This window comes from Centruroides sculpturatus, unplaced genomic scaffold (genome assembly GCF_000671375.1).
Source record: "Centruroides sculpturatus isolate CEXI.00-Female unplaced genomic scaffold, Cexi_2.0 scaffold88, whole genome shotgun sequence".
Taxonomy (NCBI): domain Eukaryota; kingdom Metazoa; phylum Arthropoda; class Arachnida; order Scorpiones; family Buthidae; genus Centruroides; species Centruroides sculpturatus.
This window is the reverse complement of record NW_019384431.1, coordinates 550,894-567,914: the sequence shown is the minus strand read 5'-3', so window position 1 is coordinate 567,914 and position 17,021 is coordinate 550,894. Positions and strand designations below refer to the sequence as shown.

Sequence of the window (17,021 nt, the reverse complement as noted above, 5' to 3'; positions counted from 1 at the left end):
TCATAAAACGATAAATAGTTTGTCAAATTTTTATTCATAAAAATGCAGTTTCAACTGCTTTTTATTTTATAAAATCCGTCTTCTTGCGCCACCAGAGGGCCTTTTAAACAATAGGTAGTCTGTTAGCGTTGGTCAGTAGTAGTCCAAATTCAATACGAACGTTTGTTTCTTGAAAATTTGATCACGATTTAAATACAGTATTTACTTTTAATATTACCGATATATCATCGAAAAGAAAACGTGTTGTATTATCATTAAAAAACAAATTAAAGTATCTGTTTCGATTATCCGGATTTTTCCTTATCCGGACTACCTTCATCCCCAATTAGTCCAGATAATCGAGGTTCTACTGTATTTAACTTGGCCAGATGGCCAAGTGGTCAAGATGGCAGCCTACTACTCTGGAGAATCTGGGTTTGAATCCAAATGGGATCAAATATCCACAGGAAATTTTTCGAGGGTAGTCCATCTAGATATGTTGGGCCCCATCCCTCACTGCCCAGTCACCCCATTGTGGGCCTGGCCAAACCCATAATGGGCATGCTAAAAAGAGGCTCTCTTAGTGCCCATAGGGTGGAAAGAGTTAAAAATATATTTATACTTAAACTCTCCTTTGGTCACCTACAGTATTGTAAAGTCACTTGGGGCATGTGTCTTTGCAGGATACATAATGCAAATTTTATATTTTTACAGATATATATGCTTGACAACAATTTTATCTTTGATTTCTAGACTTTCTTTACTATCTAACAGTATAAAATACTTGTGGGTTTAAAAAAATGAGATTGTTTTTAATATTTTCTGTAATTTGATCTGTAAATGCAAAAAACTGAACTTAACAAATTTCAACTCACTATAAATCACTTCAACTTTCACTTATTGACATCATATTTGTTAAATTTCACAGGATTGTATTATCTTTCAATTTTCAAGTAGTAAAGCTTAGTTTATTGTCTCCCACAAAAGTAAAGACTTTGCCAGTCCCACACTGTGAAGGACAACAAACTGCTAATCATTTTATTACTTTGTTTTCAAAAACTCCCTTCTCTGTCAGTAGTGGGTCAAATGAATAACAAATTGCTTTATTGCACTCAGGAGAATGTTTTCTTTTAGATTTAACAACTAGTATTGCCAGTAGTAAATTCTATAATTTTATTTTTAATAATTTTAAAAAATATTGATAAAATTACCAAATAAATGCTTGGGCCACAATTACTAAATGGTATTGCTACATAATGAACATAAATTTTAATTGTTGCAAAATTGAAAGTATTCAATTTCTTATCATCCTCTGATCACTAGAAAGCAGGGTGATAACATCAAAGTGAGAAAATCACATCAAAAATAGCTGCAATGACTTACTTGAAATAAATTTTAATTAGTCCAGTTATTGAAAGCAGGAGAAAAAAAATTAGAATGTGTAGCATCGTGATAAAGCTTAAATATTCTACATTGTTATTTTATTGAATCGTAATTGTTATGTGCAATAATCAAGAGTACAGTGCTCTCTCATTCTGCAAGAGAATTTACTGCAGGTGATAGTAAGGTATTGTTTTTCATAAAATTTCTCTGAAAAAGTCATAAAGTTGAAAACCTCTGTAGAAATCACTTCAAAATATATCAGTTCAGAAATATTACAAAGCCACAGTTCAACTATTATTTATTTTTGAGAAATTCAATAAAAACATCATGTGATTATATGATGTTTTTATATGTATATGCTGGATACATATGCCCCAGAATGCAGGTTAAAGCAAATCTGTTAACCTAATATAAAAATAAAAATAGTATTTTGGCATTGTTATTCCTTATATAAGATGTAAATTTAAGACGTCAAAAATTTTCAATATAAATGTTCGTATTTCTTGAATTCTAATGAAATTTATTAGCAAATGCACTCCTAGATAAAAAATAAATAACAATAATTTGTAATTTACAGTTCTTTCTCTAAATCTTAATCCTTAAAAACTGAAATCATGTAAGTTCATTCTCTAAAATTAATAAATATAACATAACAACAACAATAACAACAAAAATCATAATACAGCAAAAAATCTAAAACTATTATTAATTAATTTCTTATAACAAAATGTAACCTAAAAATTTACCTTTGATTTTGATCTATTTCTTTGTCATAACGATATTTGAGTTGTAATAACACATTTTCAGGAGTTAAACATCTAAAATAATAAATATATTTACAAAAATAACATATTAAATTTAACCTTTTAAAAAACTACCTAATCAATTTTAATTATATAAAATATTTTTCATTAACTCTATTTATTAATTTTATCAGATTGTAAAAATAAAATTTAGACATTTTGAAAAAAATATTTTATTGCCAATTGAATCAACAACAATTACAATTAGTGATTGAAATATATTGATTGCAAGATGTGATTTCTATTAATGGTGATTATCTACAAAACTAAATTGTAATTCAATCTTGTAGATAATTACCATCAATATAAATCACATCTCACAATCTTTGCACAAACTTTCTATTCCATGAGCATAGTATGACTGAGGTTTTTCTTTGAAGAAAGTCTCAAGCATGGATATTGTCACTTAACTGACAATATTGGCAATATTGTTCTGCAGGCCACAAAACAGATGTAGTCACTTGGCACCAAGTTTGGGCTATAAGGTAGATGAGGCAGAACCTCCCAGCCTAGATTAACTATCTTCTCTACAGTCATATTTGCTCTATGTGCTGGTGCATAGTTGTGGCAGTATCGGATTTTGTCAAGTTCTGATCTTGGTGTTCAAACAATCTACTTATTCACAAGAGTTCTTTCATGATAATGACGTTGTTTGGATGAAAGTAACCCCTATAATGATGATGCAAAATGCAGATCATTGCCTTCTTCTGCATTATCAACCCTTTGACATTTGCAACAGCTGGTTAAATGCTTTGCAGATGAGACTGAGTCTTCTTTATATTGTGGCCACTTTTAAAGTGAGAGAGATACAGCATGCAAACGTGTTCTTTCAAAACTTCTTTCTGTTTGAAGTTTCATATTTTCAGGCATTGCTGATGTACCTATTTCCAATGAAAATGTAATGAAACTCCACCTGCTTACTCTACACATTGAACATTCTAGAATATTTATTCAAGTTGTTTCTAGAAAAACTTTAAATGTCTAAATTTTACCTTTACAACTTGATAATATTGAAATTTTAAACTGAATACAATATATACTACTTATTTTTCATATCAATATAATATAAAATAAATTAATTTTTAATTTAAGATTTACATACTTTAATATTAAATTTTTAAATTAATATTAAAATGCGCAAATATTAAATAAGATCTGCATTATCTGTATAAAATTATAATTGCCAAAATTACAGATAAATATATACTGAATTATTTACTTTTTTAAAAATATGCACGGAAATGCCTTCTCCATTGCTGATAATTTCCATACAATCCATGTATAATGATTATGTATCCAATCATTATTCACAAGATTAGGATCCACTCCAGGACCGTCTAAAAATGCTCTAAGAATAAAAAATTAAATATATAAGCACTAATATATACTATTTTTGGAATAAATTTACTAGATTAAATTTTTTATAATCTTTACATTTTGCTTCAAAGTAAATAATTGAAACAAATACATAGATTTACAAAATTATAATCCAAAATAAATACAACCTCACCAAAAACTGGAACTGTAATATTTGCAAATCACATTTAAATTCAAAATTTCCAGCAAATAAAAGTCAAAAATACACATCAAATGTTTTTGGCCACTAAATTTATCGGCCTTCCTCAGGAAATATAAACTGGAAAAACCATTCTATAAATAGAACTTAGCTGCCTTTTAAATTTTTAAAAGAATGAAAACGGCTGTGACGTATCGTGTATGACATATATTATGAGTCTAGATAGCGTTTCCACTAAGTGGAAACTGCATCAACACGCATGTCATTCCTGTATCATCAGTGTGGAAACGCTATCTAGACTCATAACATACGTCATACATGATACGTCACAGCCATTTTTGTTCTTTTAAAAATTTAAAAGACAGCTAAGTTCTATTTATAGAACAGTTTTTCCAGTTTATATTTCCTGAGGAAGGCCGATAAATTTAGTGGCCGAAAACGTTCTATGTGTATTTTTGACTTTTATTTGCTGGAAATTTTGAATTTAGGTTTGATTTGTGAAAATTATAATCCTAAATTCATCAACATTTATATTAAATAAAAATAACCTAATTCAGCAATTAGGTTATTTTTTTGTATGTTTCTAATTTCAAATAGTTTACTTTGTTTCACTCCAATTATAATTTAATTTCTTAGTTTAGAAAAAATTTATTCTTATAAACATTTTTTCCCTCTCTTTTTGCCCTATGTATACAATGGGGCAACTGAATAGTGAGGGAAAGGACTCTTATATATCTAGCTAGGACAATCCCCTAAAAATTCCTGGGATTGCTCACCCTAATAAGATCACTGGTCTCCAGATTTATGCAGATATTAATTTTGAATAATTTTGTTTTATGTAACTAACTAAAATAGTTTAAAAACGCACATTATGTTAATTGTATATTCATGACCAAAGTCCAAAAAATATAGTCCAAAGGTAGAAGTACAGTAACATGTTATACCCTTAATTAATCACCCTAACAAAATTATTGTTATTATTATTATAAATTATAATAATAAATGTTTAAAAGGTTGCTTAGCTTTGGCAATAGTTATGGTAAACTGACTTATAGAAGTTTTTATTTTATATCTTCTAAATTCTTTCAGATATGAATATTTTTATCGAGAGTTAAGCTGATGTCATATTTCATACTATGACATTAACAAATCAATTAGTATAAGTGGCAATTTACTTTCTTCTCATTTAACATATATAAAATTCTGACTCCCCTTGAATATGCATACTAATAAAAATTATATTATATTACAATGCCAAAAAATCCAACTGTAGTCCTTTTAGTTTTCGAAAAATTTTATAGAAACACAAAAGAACAAACAACATAAACAAATCACTTAAAATAAATTTAGAACTAAACCAGAAAGAATAAAACAAGAAGTTCTAGAAATTGATAATAAGTAAGATGTTGAAAAAATAAGTAATTGCATACATTCAAAAGACAAACTTTAAAATTAAAATAACTATAAATAAATATTTAATTATTTGAGTCATTAATTAAATCAAACTTTCCAATAGAGAATATTAAAAATTAAAATTTTTAGAATTTATTTTTATGAAATTGACTTACTTGCAAATTTCTTCAATTCCTATTTCATTACTTTTATTTAAAACAATAGTCATACCATCGGCAATTTTAATATCAATACATTGATTGCACGTATCTAAATCAAAATAGTCCTCAGCCTTAAAAGTAAAATCTATTGCATTTAAAGCTGTTGATGAATACAGAGCTTCTGAAACATCATCTTCATAAATCTGAAATTAAAATTTTTATCATTTGTTTTACTATTATATATTTTTATTTCCTCTTAAGTTACCATTAATATGTTTATTTTTCTTAAAAAAATGAGCCATAAGCAAAATAATGTTCTAAACATAAAAAAGTATAAAAGATTCTTAAAATATGTATATTTAGTTTATCCAATTATGTTAAAAATTAAATATATATCAATTAATTATCACTGAACTTCTTAAATTAAAATGATGAAATTTTACAAATTTACTGCTTGAAACTAATTAGAAATAGCCGATGCTGTTATCTTGCATTAAACTTAAAAATTATAAATAATCAAATTGAATTAATTAATAAAATTAATTTAACACACGTAGAAGAAAAAATCAACTCAGAGCAGAATTTGAATCATGTATTCAATTATTGTTAATAATTATATTACTATCAATACATCTATATATTAATATAATAAAAATATTTTTTTCTATCTAGCATTTTGTTATTTGAAAGCTCCATTAATTAACACTAGTCACACTGTTGTATAAAAATGTTTGAAATTTGAACTTATATTATCCAAACTTGAAATGATTTTCACCATTATTGTGTTTCTGGACTTCACTGATAAATACATCATTATTTAACATAAATATGTGACATCTTTTAAACATAAAATAAAAGTACATAACAAAATGAGCAATTATTTTATTGTGACATTGTTGCAATGCTGGGCTGCAATTTTTCTTCACATTGTTCTGAATTTTTTAATAGTGTTTGCCCCTATACATCATAATTTTCCTGTTAACAACAGAGTCGTGTCAGTCATCTATCTAACTCCATTCAGGGAAAATTTTGAATTGAAATAATGTGATTTCTGGTTTGCACATTATTTAGTTATTTAGAAGATAGTTAATAAGGTCCTCCTGCTTCTAGTCTTCCATATTTTGTCTCATATTTTATCTAACTAACTTTGTTCTTGAGATTACGGAAGGACAGACAGATAGTAGGAATTTAAAGGTCTACAGTTTTTTCAAATTGTAGCTCTATAAATAATTTGTTTGAGTCTGTTCACAAAGCTGGGATTCATTGCTAAAGATCCCAGTCTATAGCAGTCTGTGATTCATTTTAGAATTTGAATGATCATGTCAGATCATTCAAATTCTAAAATGTCATAAGATAGGAAATAAAGGGCTTAATTATGAGTGTAGAGGTCTAGGTTCCATCAACATCTCCTGGTCAGAGTCGAGAGACACTGTCCTGAATGGACCTTTCTCATGACCCGAACTGCTCTCAGACCTCACCTGGAGGCAGAAGAAAGCAAAATAAGGAAACTAAAACCAATCAAAAGATGAGATTTGAGGGAGAAATACTATAAAAACCCCAAATCTCAAGGTTGAGAGGCAGTTCTCTCTAAACACAAAAGGTATGATTAATCTGTCACATCCTCCCAGGATTATTCTGACTCATTCGACACATCTCGACATCGAAGAACTTGCAACTAAACAGGCCACTCTCTTACATCACCTCTTCCCTGGGGCCATCATCAAACTTCCATGCTAATTTCATTTGACAGGACTGAACTTCTAACTATCCTTGGACTGTGACAGACACTAGAATAACTTCATCCAATGCAAACTTCTAGTTACCCATTCAACATACATGTAAACGTGTTATTCACTATAATAAATGGGATTTTGTAAGGACATGTCGTCTTTGCCTCCAACACCACCACCCACATATGAAGAGCTCCTAGACTCTCCCTGATGCAAGATTAACTGAATCTCCCCTAAAAGTTGGTAAGCTTACACATTGTACAGGTATGTTAACATACTAAAAATTCTGAACACAGTTTACTCATGTTACACTGCAACTTCTACTTACCATATAGGTTTTATTAGAGAAAATGCATTTTGAGTCTTAATGACCGCTCTTCAATCCTTATAATAGTTGGTTATTGGTTACAAGTTTACATCAAAAAAAATATTGAGTAATTGACTGGGTAGAATCTGTTTACAAGGGTTGCTATAGATGGTAGATGTAGAAAATACGAGGCAAGTGGTTCTTGCCTTGTATTTTCTACAGCTACCATCTATAAAAGTACCAAAAAAGTAAACTAAGTATTTAATGTTACATAACATAGAGACGGGCAGAGTTTGGATCATCCTTAAGTTTATGGTTGCACTTCTGCGTGTGCAACTGTGAACCATAATGGAACATTTAATTTAAAATATCCATTTTAATTCTAATACAAGGGTGAAAAAAAGATTAAAGCATAAAAGCTTTATACATATAAACGACTAGAAACAATGAAAAGATTATATAATTTATTAAAAATAAGAACTAGTCTTTCATGTAATCTACAATGTACTGATGAAACTTTGAATTCAAAGTAAAATGTACACAATAGTTAAGTTAATAATAATGAGAGAGCTCAATAGCAGGCCTATCAAAGATAGTAAACAATTATTATTAGGAAATAATTTCTTAAAATCATTTTTTCATATAATAGATTTTTAAATAATCAATGCTCTATTGAACTAATAAAATTTCAATTAAAAAATTTAAAACTATAAAAACTATAGTAAGCTCTAGAATTAATTTAAAATATATTAATAGTTTTTATTTTACTTTATAAAATTATTAAATAACTAATTTAATATATGATTTATTTTATTTAATAATAACTAAAATTTTACCTTTTTTGTACTTGAAGTGAAGGGGAGTAAATTGTTAACAAATTTCCTCAAGCTCTGTCGTGATATGCCACTAGTTTTCGTTATCCACAGCTTACCAGGAAGAATATTTATTTTTTTATTGTACTTATTTTTAATCCTCTCTTCTTGATTTTTCATAGCAAAATATCTTTTTTTTTCTATACTGCTTTTATCAGTTACAGGAAAAACTGTCTGAGGTAAATTAAAATTTACCTTATCATTTATGTTATCTGTATCTTTTATGTCATTGCTTCCAAAATCTGCTTTTCCAATTTTATTTCTTTTTTGATTTTGAGGTAAATATAATAAATTTAATTCATCTAAAGTCCTTTTTACTGGATTATCTTTTCTATCTTTATTATTATTTTCAGTTTTTGGTCGTTTAATAGTTTCAGTAAGTGAAACTTCGCTGTGATGAACATTATTTGACTTAGTTATATCATTCAAATTATCATTAGTTGTTTTTTTGTCTTCTTTCATTAAAACAGAATGATTTTTTATGACCTGTTCAGTGTCATAGACATCACAATAATCACTGTTCAATTTGTTTTTATCATGGAAATTGCTAAAATGTTTATCTTTTTCAAAGTTGCTTTCTAAATTATTACTTTCTGTATATGAATGTTGGAATAATAATTTTGCTTTGTTTAAAGCTGCTTCTGATATTAAAATCTTTTTTCCAGCTGCACTATTAAATCCAATCTGATTATTATGAAAGTCTTGATTTTTTGATGGAATAAACCCAAATTTAGTATTGCTTTGTTCATCTAACTTATTCAATTTAATTTCACTATCTTTAAGCAGAATTTTGGCAGCTTGTATTGAATTTTCCGAAATTACCACACTTTTTCCTGCTGCTGTGGAAAATCCTGGAAATTTCAACAATTCACATGTTTCATTTTCCTTCATTAATTGGAACTTTTCATTTACAGACAAATTACATTCTGCAGGATCATTGTTTAAAATTGTTTTTGCTTTCTTTAATGCATTTTCAGAAATTGTAACTTTTTTTCCACTAGCAGTATTAAATACAGGAAATTTGCTTATATCTGAGGGAAACTGTTGTTGAATTTGTAAATGTGATTCAGTTTGAATAAGATTCTCATTAGCAATTTTAATATTTTGAACAGTAATTTCAGAATTATTAATTTCTTCCTCTTTAAAAGAATATTGTTTTTTACATTCTTTAAATTCCTGAGATTTGTCATGAACAAAATTTTTCTCAACATATATTGATTTTAGTGGGTTATGAGAATTTGCACAATCACTTTTTTCTGGTAATATCACATTATTTTCATTTTCAAAATAATATTTGCAATTTTTATCATTCAATTCAGCATTATTTTCTAAATTAAATTCTAATTTATTTGTTGCATTTGTTTTGTATGTAGCATTATGCGTATTTTCATCAGAAACTCGATTAAAATGTAATTGCTCAATGCTTTCTGAATTAGTCATTATAAGATCTTTAATTTTTTGTATTTCGTTTAAATTATCATTTGAGATATCATTCAAAATTGTTTTTGCTTTTGACAATGATTCAGATGATATACAAATCTTTTTTCCAGAAGCAGTGGAAAAGCTAGGAAATTTTGAATTATGTATTTTGAATACAGATTTATTTTTATATATTTCTATCTCTTTATCATCTGGTTCATATTTTACATTTTCTTTTTCATATTCAGTGTGAAAATCTGTAGGAATATTTTTTGTTGAATCATCTGAAATATCGGCATGTAATGTTTCAGATATTTGGTCATTATAATTTTTATACATAAATGTCTCTTGAACATCACTAAGTTCTACAGGATTTTCATCTTTTAAATTTGATTTAGCTTCTACTATATTTTCATTCAAAATTAACTCATCTCCACCTTTAGTTAGATTATCAGTTTTTATTTCTAAATCACTAGTATTTAATTTGATATATTCTTTACTACATACATCTTTAGCTTTATCTTTTTGATCTTCCAATAGAATATTTTCATTGTTGGTTTGAATTCTTTGATTGTCAAAACATTCCTCATATTGTTTTAAATGAGACATCTTTGGATTAGCTTCTTCATTTATTTCATTAACATAAAGCTCATGATCTGTTGATGAAAACTTAGTTGATAAAAACTTTTCCGATTTAAAAACATTGTTATGTTTATTAGTTTCCAAAACAGCCTTATGTTTTTCATTGTTGTCAATACTAATAAATAACTTTTTATCATCCTGTGAATCATCATCAATATTATCCTGATGACTGCAAGCAGTAAAATAACTCATATCAAAAGTAGGAAGATAATCAGCTTCATCTGTATCTAAATTTTTGTCATTATTTTCATTAATAATTCCTTCAATATCTGATCCTTTCGTAAAAATTTTACTGCTGCTTTCATTAAATAATTTTTTTGCAGTTTGTAAAGCATCTTCAGATACAATACATTCTTTACCAGCTGCTGTAAAAAATGATAGTTTATCATCATTTAAAACTGTAGTTTGATGTGGAATTTTTTTTATTTTTTCTTTTAAATGATTTTCTAAACTTTTATCATTAGGTATTACATAGTCTTTGTTTTCATATTTACTGTTCTCATTCAAAGAATTTATTACAGTAGTCATAGTTGATTTTGATGTATTATCAGTTTTATTAAAATTTATGTTTTCATTAAAAGATTCTACAGCTAATTCTTTTATTGACTCTTTCTTATTTAAGTTCAGAAAATTCACTTGTTCCACATCTGAATAAAAATCGAGATCGATCAATGACAAATCAACAGAATTATTATTTATCTCTTCTTTTTGATCAAAAATTGATAATTCGCATTTATTTAATTCAGCATATATTTCTTTAGATTTGTTCAAAGCTTTTTCAGACAAATGTATATCTTTTCCTGAAGCAGTTGTAAATCCTTTAAAATTTTTTGCATCTTTAACCTCAAAACTAAATTGGTAATTTGAACTAGTTTCTTTTTTAACATCTTCTATGTTGCTAAATAAGCAATTTAAATTATTGTTAGTTTTAAATAATTCAGTTCTGCATTTAATCTGCTTTTCTGATGCATGATTACCTAAATTTTTTAAATTATTTCTTCTTGAAATTATCAATGGATCCGTATTAATTTTATCCTCTATTGTATCCAAATTACTTTTTTGTATTATTGATCTATCAATATTAAAATATTTTACTTTGTTATCCATATGTTTCATTGAATTATCTTCTAAGATATTTTCTCCACATTGAAATAAATTAACTTCATTAACATTTTGAAAATCATTGTTTATTTTTGTAGGATTTGGAGAAAACTGACTAAAGGTATGACTAAATCCTTTTTCCATTTCTTGTAAACAAGCATATGTGATTTCAGCTACTTCCATTACTTGAGTTAAAGGAAAATCAGGAGAATGATACACTTGACTTTCTATTTCTTTTTCAATATCAAAATTTTTACTGTATGTACTTTCTGTACTTAAATTCTTATCAGAATCTATATTTAATTTACACTCTGGATTATCTGTTGATGGAAGTTCTATTAATTCTTTTTGATCTGTTTTAGAATTAATATGTTTTGACTGACTATAATTTTCTGCTGTATTTAATTCAATTAAGTTAGTATTATTATTTACAGGATCCCTACAAAACTTTTGAGCATTTATTGAGTTTAACTTTGAAACATTTTCATTTGTATTTTGGAATGTATTAGCTAATAATTTTGCATAATTATTTTCATTATGATTAATATTGGGATTATGTTGATTTAAATTACAGTTCCAAGAATCATTTGTTACTTTATCCCACATTTCTTTTGCTTGCTGTAAAGAGTTTTTATTTATAATAATGGGTTTACCATTAGCTGAATAAAATGAGGCAGATTTTTGAGGCAAAATGTTCAAGTTTCTTCCAGTTATTAGTTCAAAATTAACATTATGACAATCAATATTTTCTTGAGGGAGATTTGCTGAATAGTCTTCTTTTATCATTTCCATGTCAGAAAAATTAAGTTTTGGCACAGAAATATCTTCATTTGATTGATTTATCTCCTTTATTTCAAGTTTTGTATAACTGTTATTTTGACTTATAAATGAAAACTTTTGAATATCATAATTTGAATCATTATTACAATAAGATATATTCATATTTTCAAATAGTTTATCATCTGTAGCCAAACTTGATGTTTCATTAAATAGTTGATTTTTAGATTCATCAGTTCTGACTTTATCAACATTAAAAACTGAATGTTGTTCCTCATTTGTAGATATTTTAATTATACTGTCTTGAGTTTTCTTATGAACATTTATATATGGCATAACTACACTCTCATTATTGTTACAAACTTCATTTTTTTTACAAGTATTAGGGAATGAAAACTGACTAGCAAAAAGAAAACTCAAAGTTTTACAAATAGTTTCATTATTACCAAATGAACATAGTTCACTCTTCATAGAATTTGTGCAAAAATCAGAATTTACATTACACGTTGCATTATTAGCTTTATTATCTTCTGTACAAATCTTCGAATTACCTGCTTTACACGTAGTCAATGGCATTTCCTTCATTCCTTCATTTTCTATTATAAATTTTTGAGAAGAAATAAGATTTTGCAATATATCAACAACATTTTCATTTAAAGTACTTTCGCTAGTTTTAATGATAAATCTCTCCTTTAAAAAAGGATTTGCCATAAGAGTCATATCAACATATTCTGACCGAAAATGCATTTTATTGCATTCTTTATTAGTATTCATGTTGATGATGGAATTATCTTCCAAACACGTATCTACATAAGAAGGAGGATCATCTACTTTACCATTTTTTTCTTCTATTTTCTGATTTTCTACAGAAAACAAGTTCTTTGGAACAACCTAAAAAATTGAATCAAGTATAAATATATGAATAATCAGATAATTAATACTCTCCAAACTGAAGAAATATATTATAAAGTAACATTTATATGATTATGATTATTACAATTATTTAAACCATTAACTGATTATGAAAGCTAATGTGTTATTGTAAAATCAGATAATCATTTAAGTTATTATTTATTAAAATTAAACTATCAAAACATTGTAATTTGGAATTGTGTAATTATGAATTATCAATTTAATACAAAATTAAATTATAGAAGCATTTTTAAAGAAATTGAATTGAAATTTTACTTTTAAAACAAGTAAAATGGCAAAGCCGTATTTGGGACAAGACTATGTCTTGGAGACTCACTACTAAGTGGAATCATTTTGATGCTCAAGTGGGTCTCGTTCTCATTCTCCAATCTTCTTTGGTATCGCTGCTTTTGAGCGCGATCGTTCAAACTTCACCAGGCACAACCACGAGGTCATCCATGATGCATTTTCAGTGAAATTAACCTATCCAGTATACCCTATCCAATGTCAAAATTTCTTTTCGTTGTGTAACGGCCAGGGTTGAATTTTTGTCGATGCATAACAAAAATTTCCTGTTTTTGAAAAAAATAATTGTGGCTATTGTATCATCCGAAATTATTATTTTATTTTGTACAAACAATATACAGTTTAACCTGATTATAACGTCATTGGATGTAACAACAACCCTAATATAACGTCTATAGTGGCGTGGCTAAAATCTGTATGTGGCATGTCCTACCTTGTCTGTGATGTCCACATTGACCTCGACCACGTGTTCCGCCGATAAAAATTAACTGAGAAATGATCCAGGCAAATAATTTACTTAATTTGGATTGGCTATGCGATATTTAGAATAGCATTGAGATATAATATAAATCCAAGATTGGCATGACTGTCAAATCGAAAGGTTAACTAAATAAAGTAAAAAGATGTCTCTCCTCATTAGAGTTTAGAAGCAAAGTGAGGTCAAAGGGCAAAGGTCATGCGATGGCACCCTCTGTCTTACATGTCAAATTTTTATTGGTCCCACGATTTTACTATACTAAATAATGTTACAAAAACCCACTTGTAACGACATAAAACCGTTTTAACGTCATATTTGAAGAACTCCCAAATTTACAAAATTAGATTACAAATTTTATTTAACATAGAAGAAACTACGTGTTCGGTCCTAAGGTCAGAGTTCACTTCTTAGAATGACTGTGGGTGGTATTCTCCCCCACCTGACTTTGGTGGGGTGAAATGGCTGTTTTGTCTATTTGTAGAAGAGGGTCGCCATTTTGGATTTTATTTTGACTCGGTTCTCGATCCCGACTACCTACGAGTCTGGATTTTTTTATGTGCAAATGATTTGGGCACATAATACTCTGTGCCAAATATCAACTCTCGACTGTACTCCTTCATACCTCTATGCTGGTAATAAAAAGCAGCAGTATGATTTTATAACCAAGACAGTCTTGTCAATAAATCAGTATGATCAAAATTTGTAACTTCATAATTCAAAACAGAGTTTACTTTTATGAATCTCATCAATCTAATTAAAATTTAGCATTCAATATGAATTCAATAAATATTTACTAATTTTTATTACTTTTTCATTTAAATTATTATTGCTGGTAAAACTGACTCTTCTTATATCTATAAAAATTCTCATATCAACTGTTAAATTTTTAGAAGTCATAGATTAGATCAAATATTTATTATACTCTTTCAGAAAATATAGACTCCATCATCAGAATCTCATTATTTGAAAATCATAATTTAGGTGTCAAATTGTTACTATAAAAGATTCTAGGTAAATAGATGAAAAGGTAATACATCATTTGGACACTAACATATACATAGTTGAAGAAAATTAAAAAGTTGCAAACACTTTCCTATACTTTCCAGTATAAAGAAACACCAAAAAAATTTTTTTGTATAAGATCAGCATTCAAAAGATGGATCTGTAAAGCAAAATTCTCCTCATCCTCACAAGAAATATCACAAAACAAGACAGGAATCTAGTTATTTGCTTGTTTTGATAGTGAAGCAAATAGCTAGATTCTTTGCTTCTCAACAATTTTCATGAAATCTCCAGGTTGCTGTCTTTCTTCCTAACCAATACAACCAGAGATAACCTAGAACATTCAAAAGGACTTCTTGAATAACACTTTGTTGACTCCTTTATTTAAGCAATGAGACTCAATAAGGTTTCTGTTTGATCAACAGATGTTCTCCAGTATTCAATGTCTCACTTTAATGGCAGTTTCTTCTAATAATGTTTTGGAAGTAAACTTGGCTTTATACTTCAAAAGTGGCATTAGTAAGTCCATAAACGTACTATTTTTACTTTCCAGAGAAAGATCAATTAGAGATTGGAATAACTGTCAATTATCAGTCTATTTTCCTTTTAACAATATTATATCTAAACCTTTGTCAATCAGCATAATAATCATAGTGTCCAATTCTTTCTCCTAGATGAAAATGTCTGAAAGAAGTAACTGAGACAAGATTTTGAACAACTATTGATGAATTTGAAATGCCTACTGTCAGATAATATGCAAGAAGATAAAATTGCGTCTTCTTCCAACATAAGATCAGAGAGTAACTGCTAATATTTGTTACTATTAATGATTATTATTGTTACTAATCGAATCAATCAGTAACAATTATAATTGTTAATAGTCAATAATAATAAACAAATAATATTTATAAACAAGTATGAATAATACTTGTTTATAAATATTATTTAATAAAATCTCAATATCAATTAAAATACAGCCAAATCCTGTTAACTAAATCTAAAGTGTTCTTGAAGTGATCCAAATATCAAGAAATTTTTTCATTATTTCTTTTGGGAAAGTTCTAACTTGTTTCTGTCCATCCAAGTTACCTCAAATGACAATAAAACATTTCAGAAAACCATGACTTTAATCATCAATTCATGACTTTAGTATGAAATTAAATGTTACAAATGCCAATTACTTTAATCACAAATACTTAATGATGTTATTAAAGGCTACTTTTTTAAGCAGTAATACAGTTTATTTAGTTAAAGCAATGCAACATGTGGGTGATCTGCCAAGGGGGATGTCCCCAGGAGGACTTTTATGAGAAACTAGCCCCTATTTAGATGTTACAAATGTGAATTAACCCAGAAAACTCCATGTGATCAACCCACAGACAAGGTGCAAGCCCATGACCAACTACTAGTGTTCAGTGGTCTTATCCACTTGATCACTAGTAGGTAATTTTAAGTAGTAATACAACAAATAAATTTGCATAGTACACCTTATTAGAAATTGCATATGAACTATATTTTGTTTGATATACAATAAACAACAAAAAAATAAACTAACAACATAATGAGCTATTAAGAAGTAGTTCATAAAATTGCACTGAAATTTTGTGATAAAAATCACTAAAACCTTAACATAGCATAGATAGACACCATTAAAACAAATAAAAACAGTCACTGGAAATAGAGTCAAATCTTACTTCCTATATTTATTGTTGGAACTTTTGAGTTTCACATATCCACTTTGAACAAATACTAGAATTATTCAATTCAAATATCATGATGAATACTAAAGAACATTATTCATTGTATTAGAAATTCAAACAAAAAACTACTGTATATGCATAAATCTTTGTAACTATAACTATAGAATATATGTACAGACTTAATAAATTTTGGGTGATGTGTATGGGAATTTAGAAGTTTCTCAACAAAACTTTTATCAGTAGCTTTTGGAAACCAGCACTTTTCATCGATTAAAGCAAGTATTCCCATTGGCTATATAAGAAATATATAGTATTAATTTCAATTTTCATAATAGAACAATCTTAATTNTATTTTGGAAATGTTGAGTCGAATTAGTCTAGAATCGATTAATTTTATGGAAGAAAACCTTTCAAACAGCCATAGTCCGTAAACTTCACACATGTCAGGTTGCGATTGGCTCATGTATTTAAGGATTCCTACAACGTGAAATTCGAATAATGTGGAACGTATCTAAGTGTTATAGGGGGGTCTACTGTATTT

General features: G+C 27.8%; 1 protein-coding gene across 1 annotated transcript in view; it reads right to left on the bottom strand.

The window, feature by feature from the left end:
• The window catches only part of LOC111619758 (breast cancer type 2 susceptibility protein homolog), a 31,855-nt gene extending 16,558 nt beyond the window's left edge, over positions 1–15,297 (bottom strand). Inside the window, exons 1-5 of the mRNA XM_023361577.1 lie at positions 15,232–15,297; positions 8,108–12,973; positions 5,250–5,437; positions 3,385–3,513; positions 2,109–2,180 (exon numbers count right to left, since the gene is read on the bottom strand). Of these exons, the coding sequence (XP_023217345.1) occupies positions 2,109–2,180; positions 3,385–3,513; positions 5,250–5,437; positions 8,108–12,973; positions 15,232–15,297 (5,321 nt within the window). The remainder of the gene's footprint in view (positions 1–2,108; positions 2,181–3,384; positions 3,514–5,249; positions 5,438–8,107; positions 12,974–15,231) is intronic.
• Positions 15,298–17,021: the final 1,724 nt, after the last annotated feature.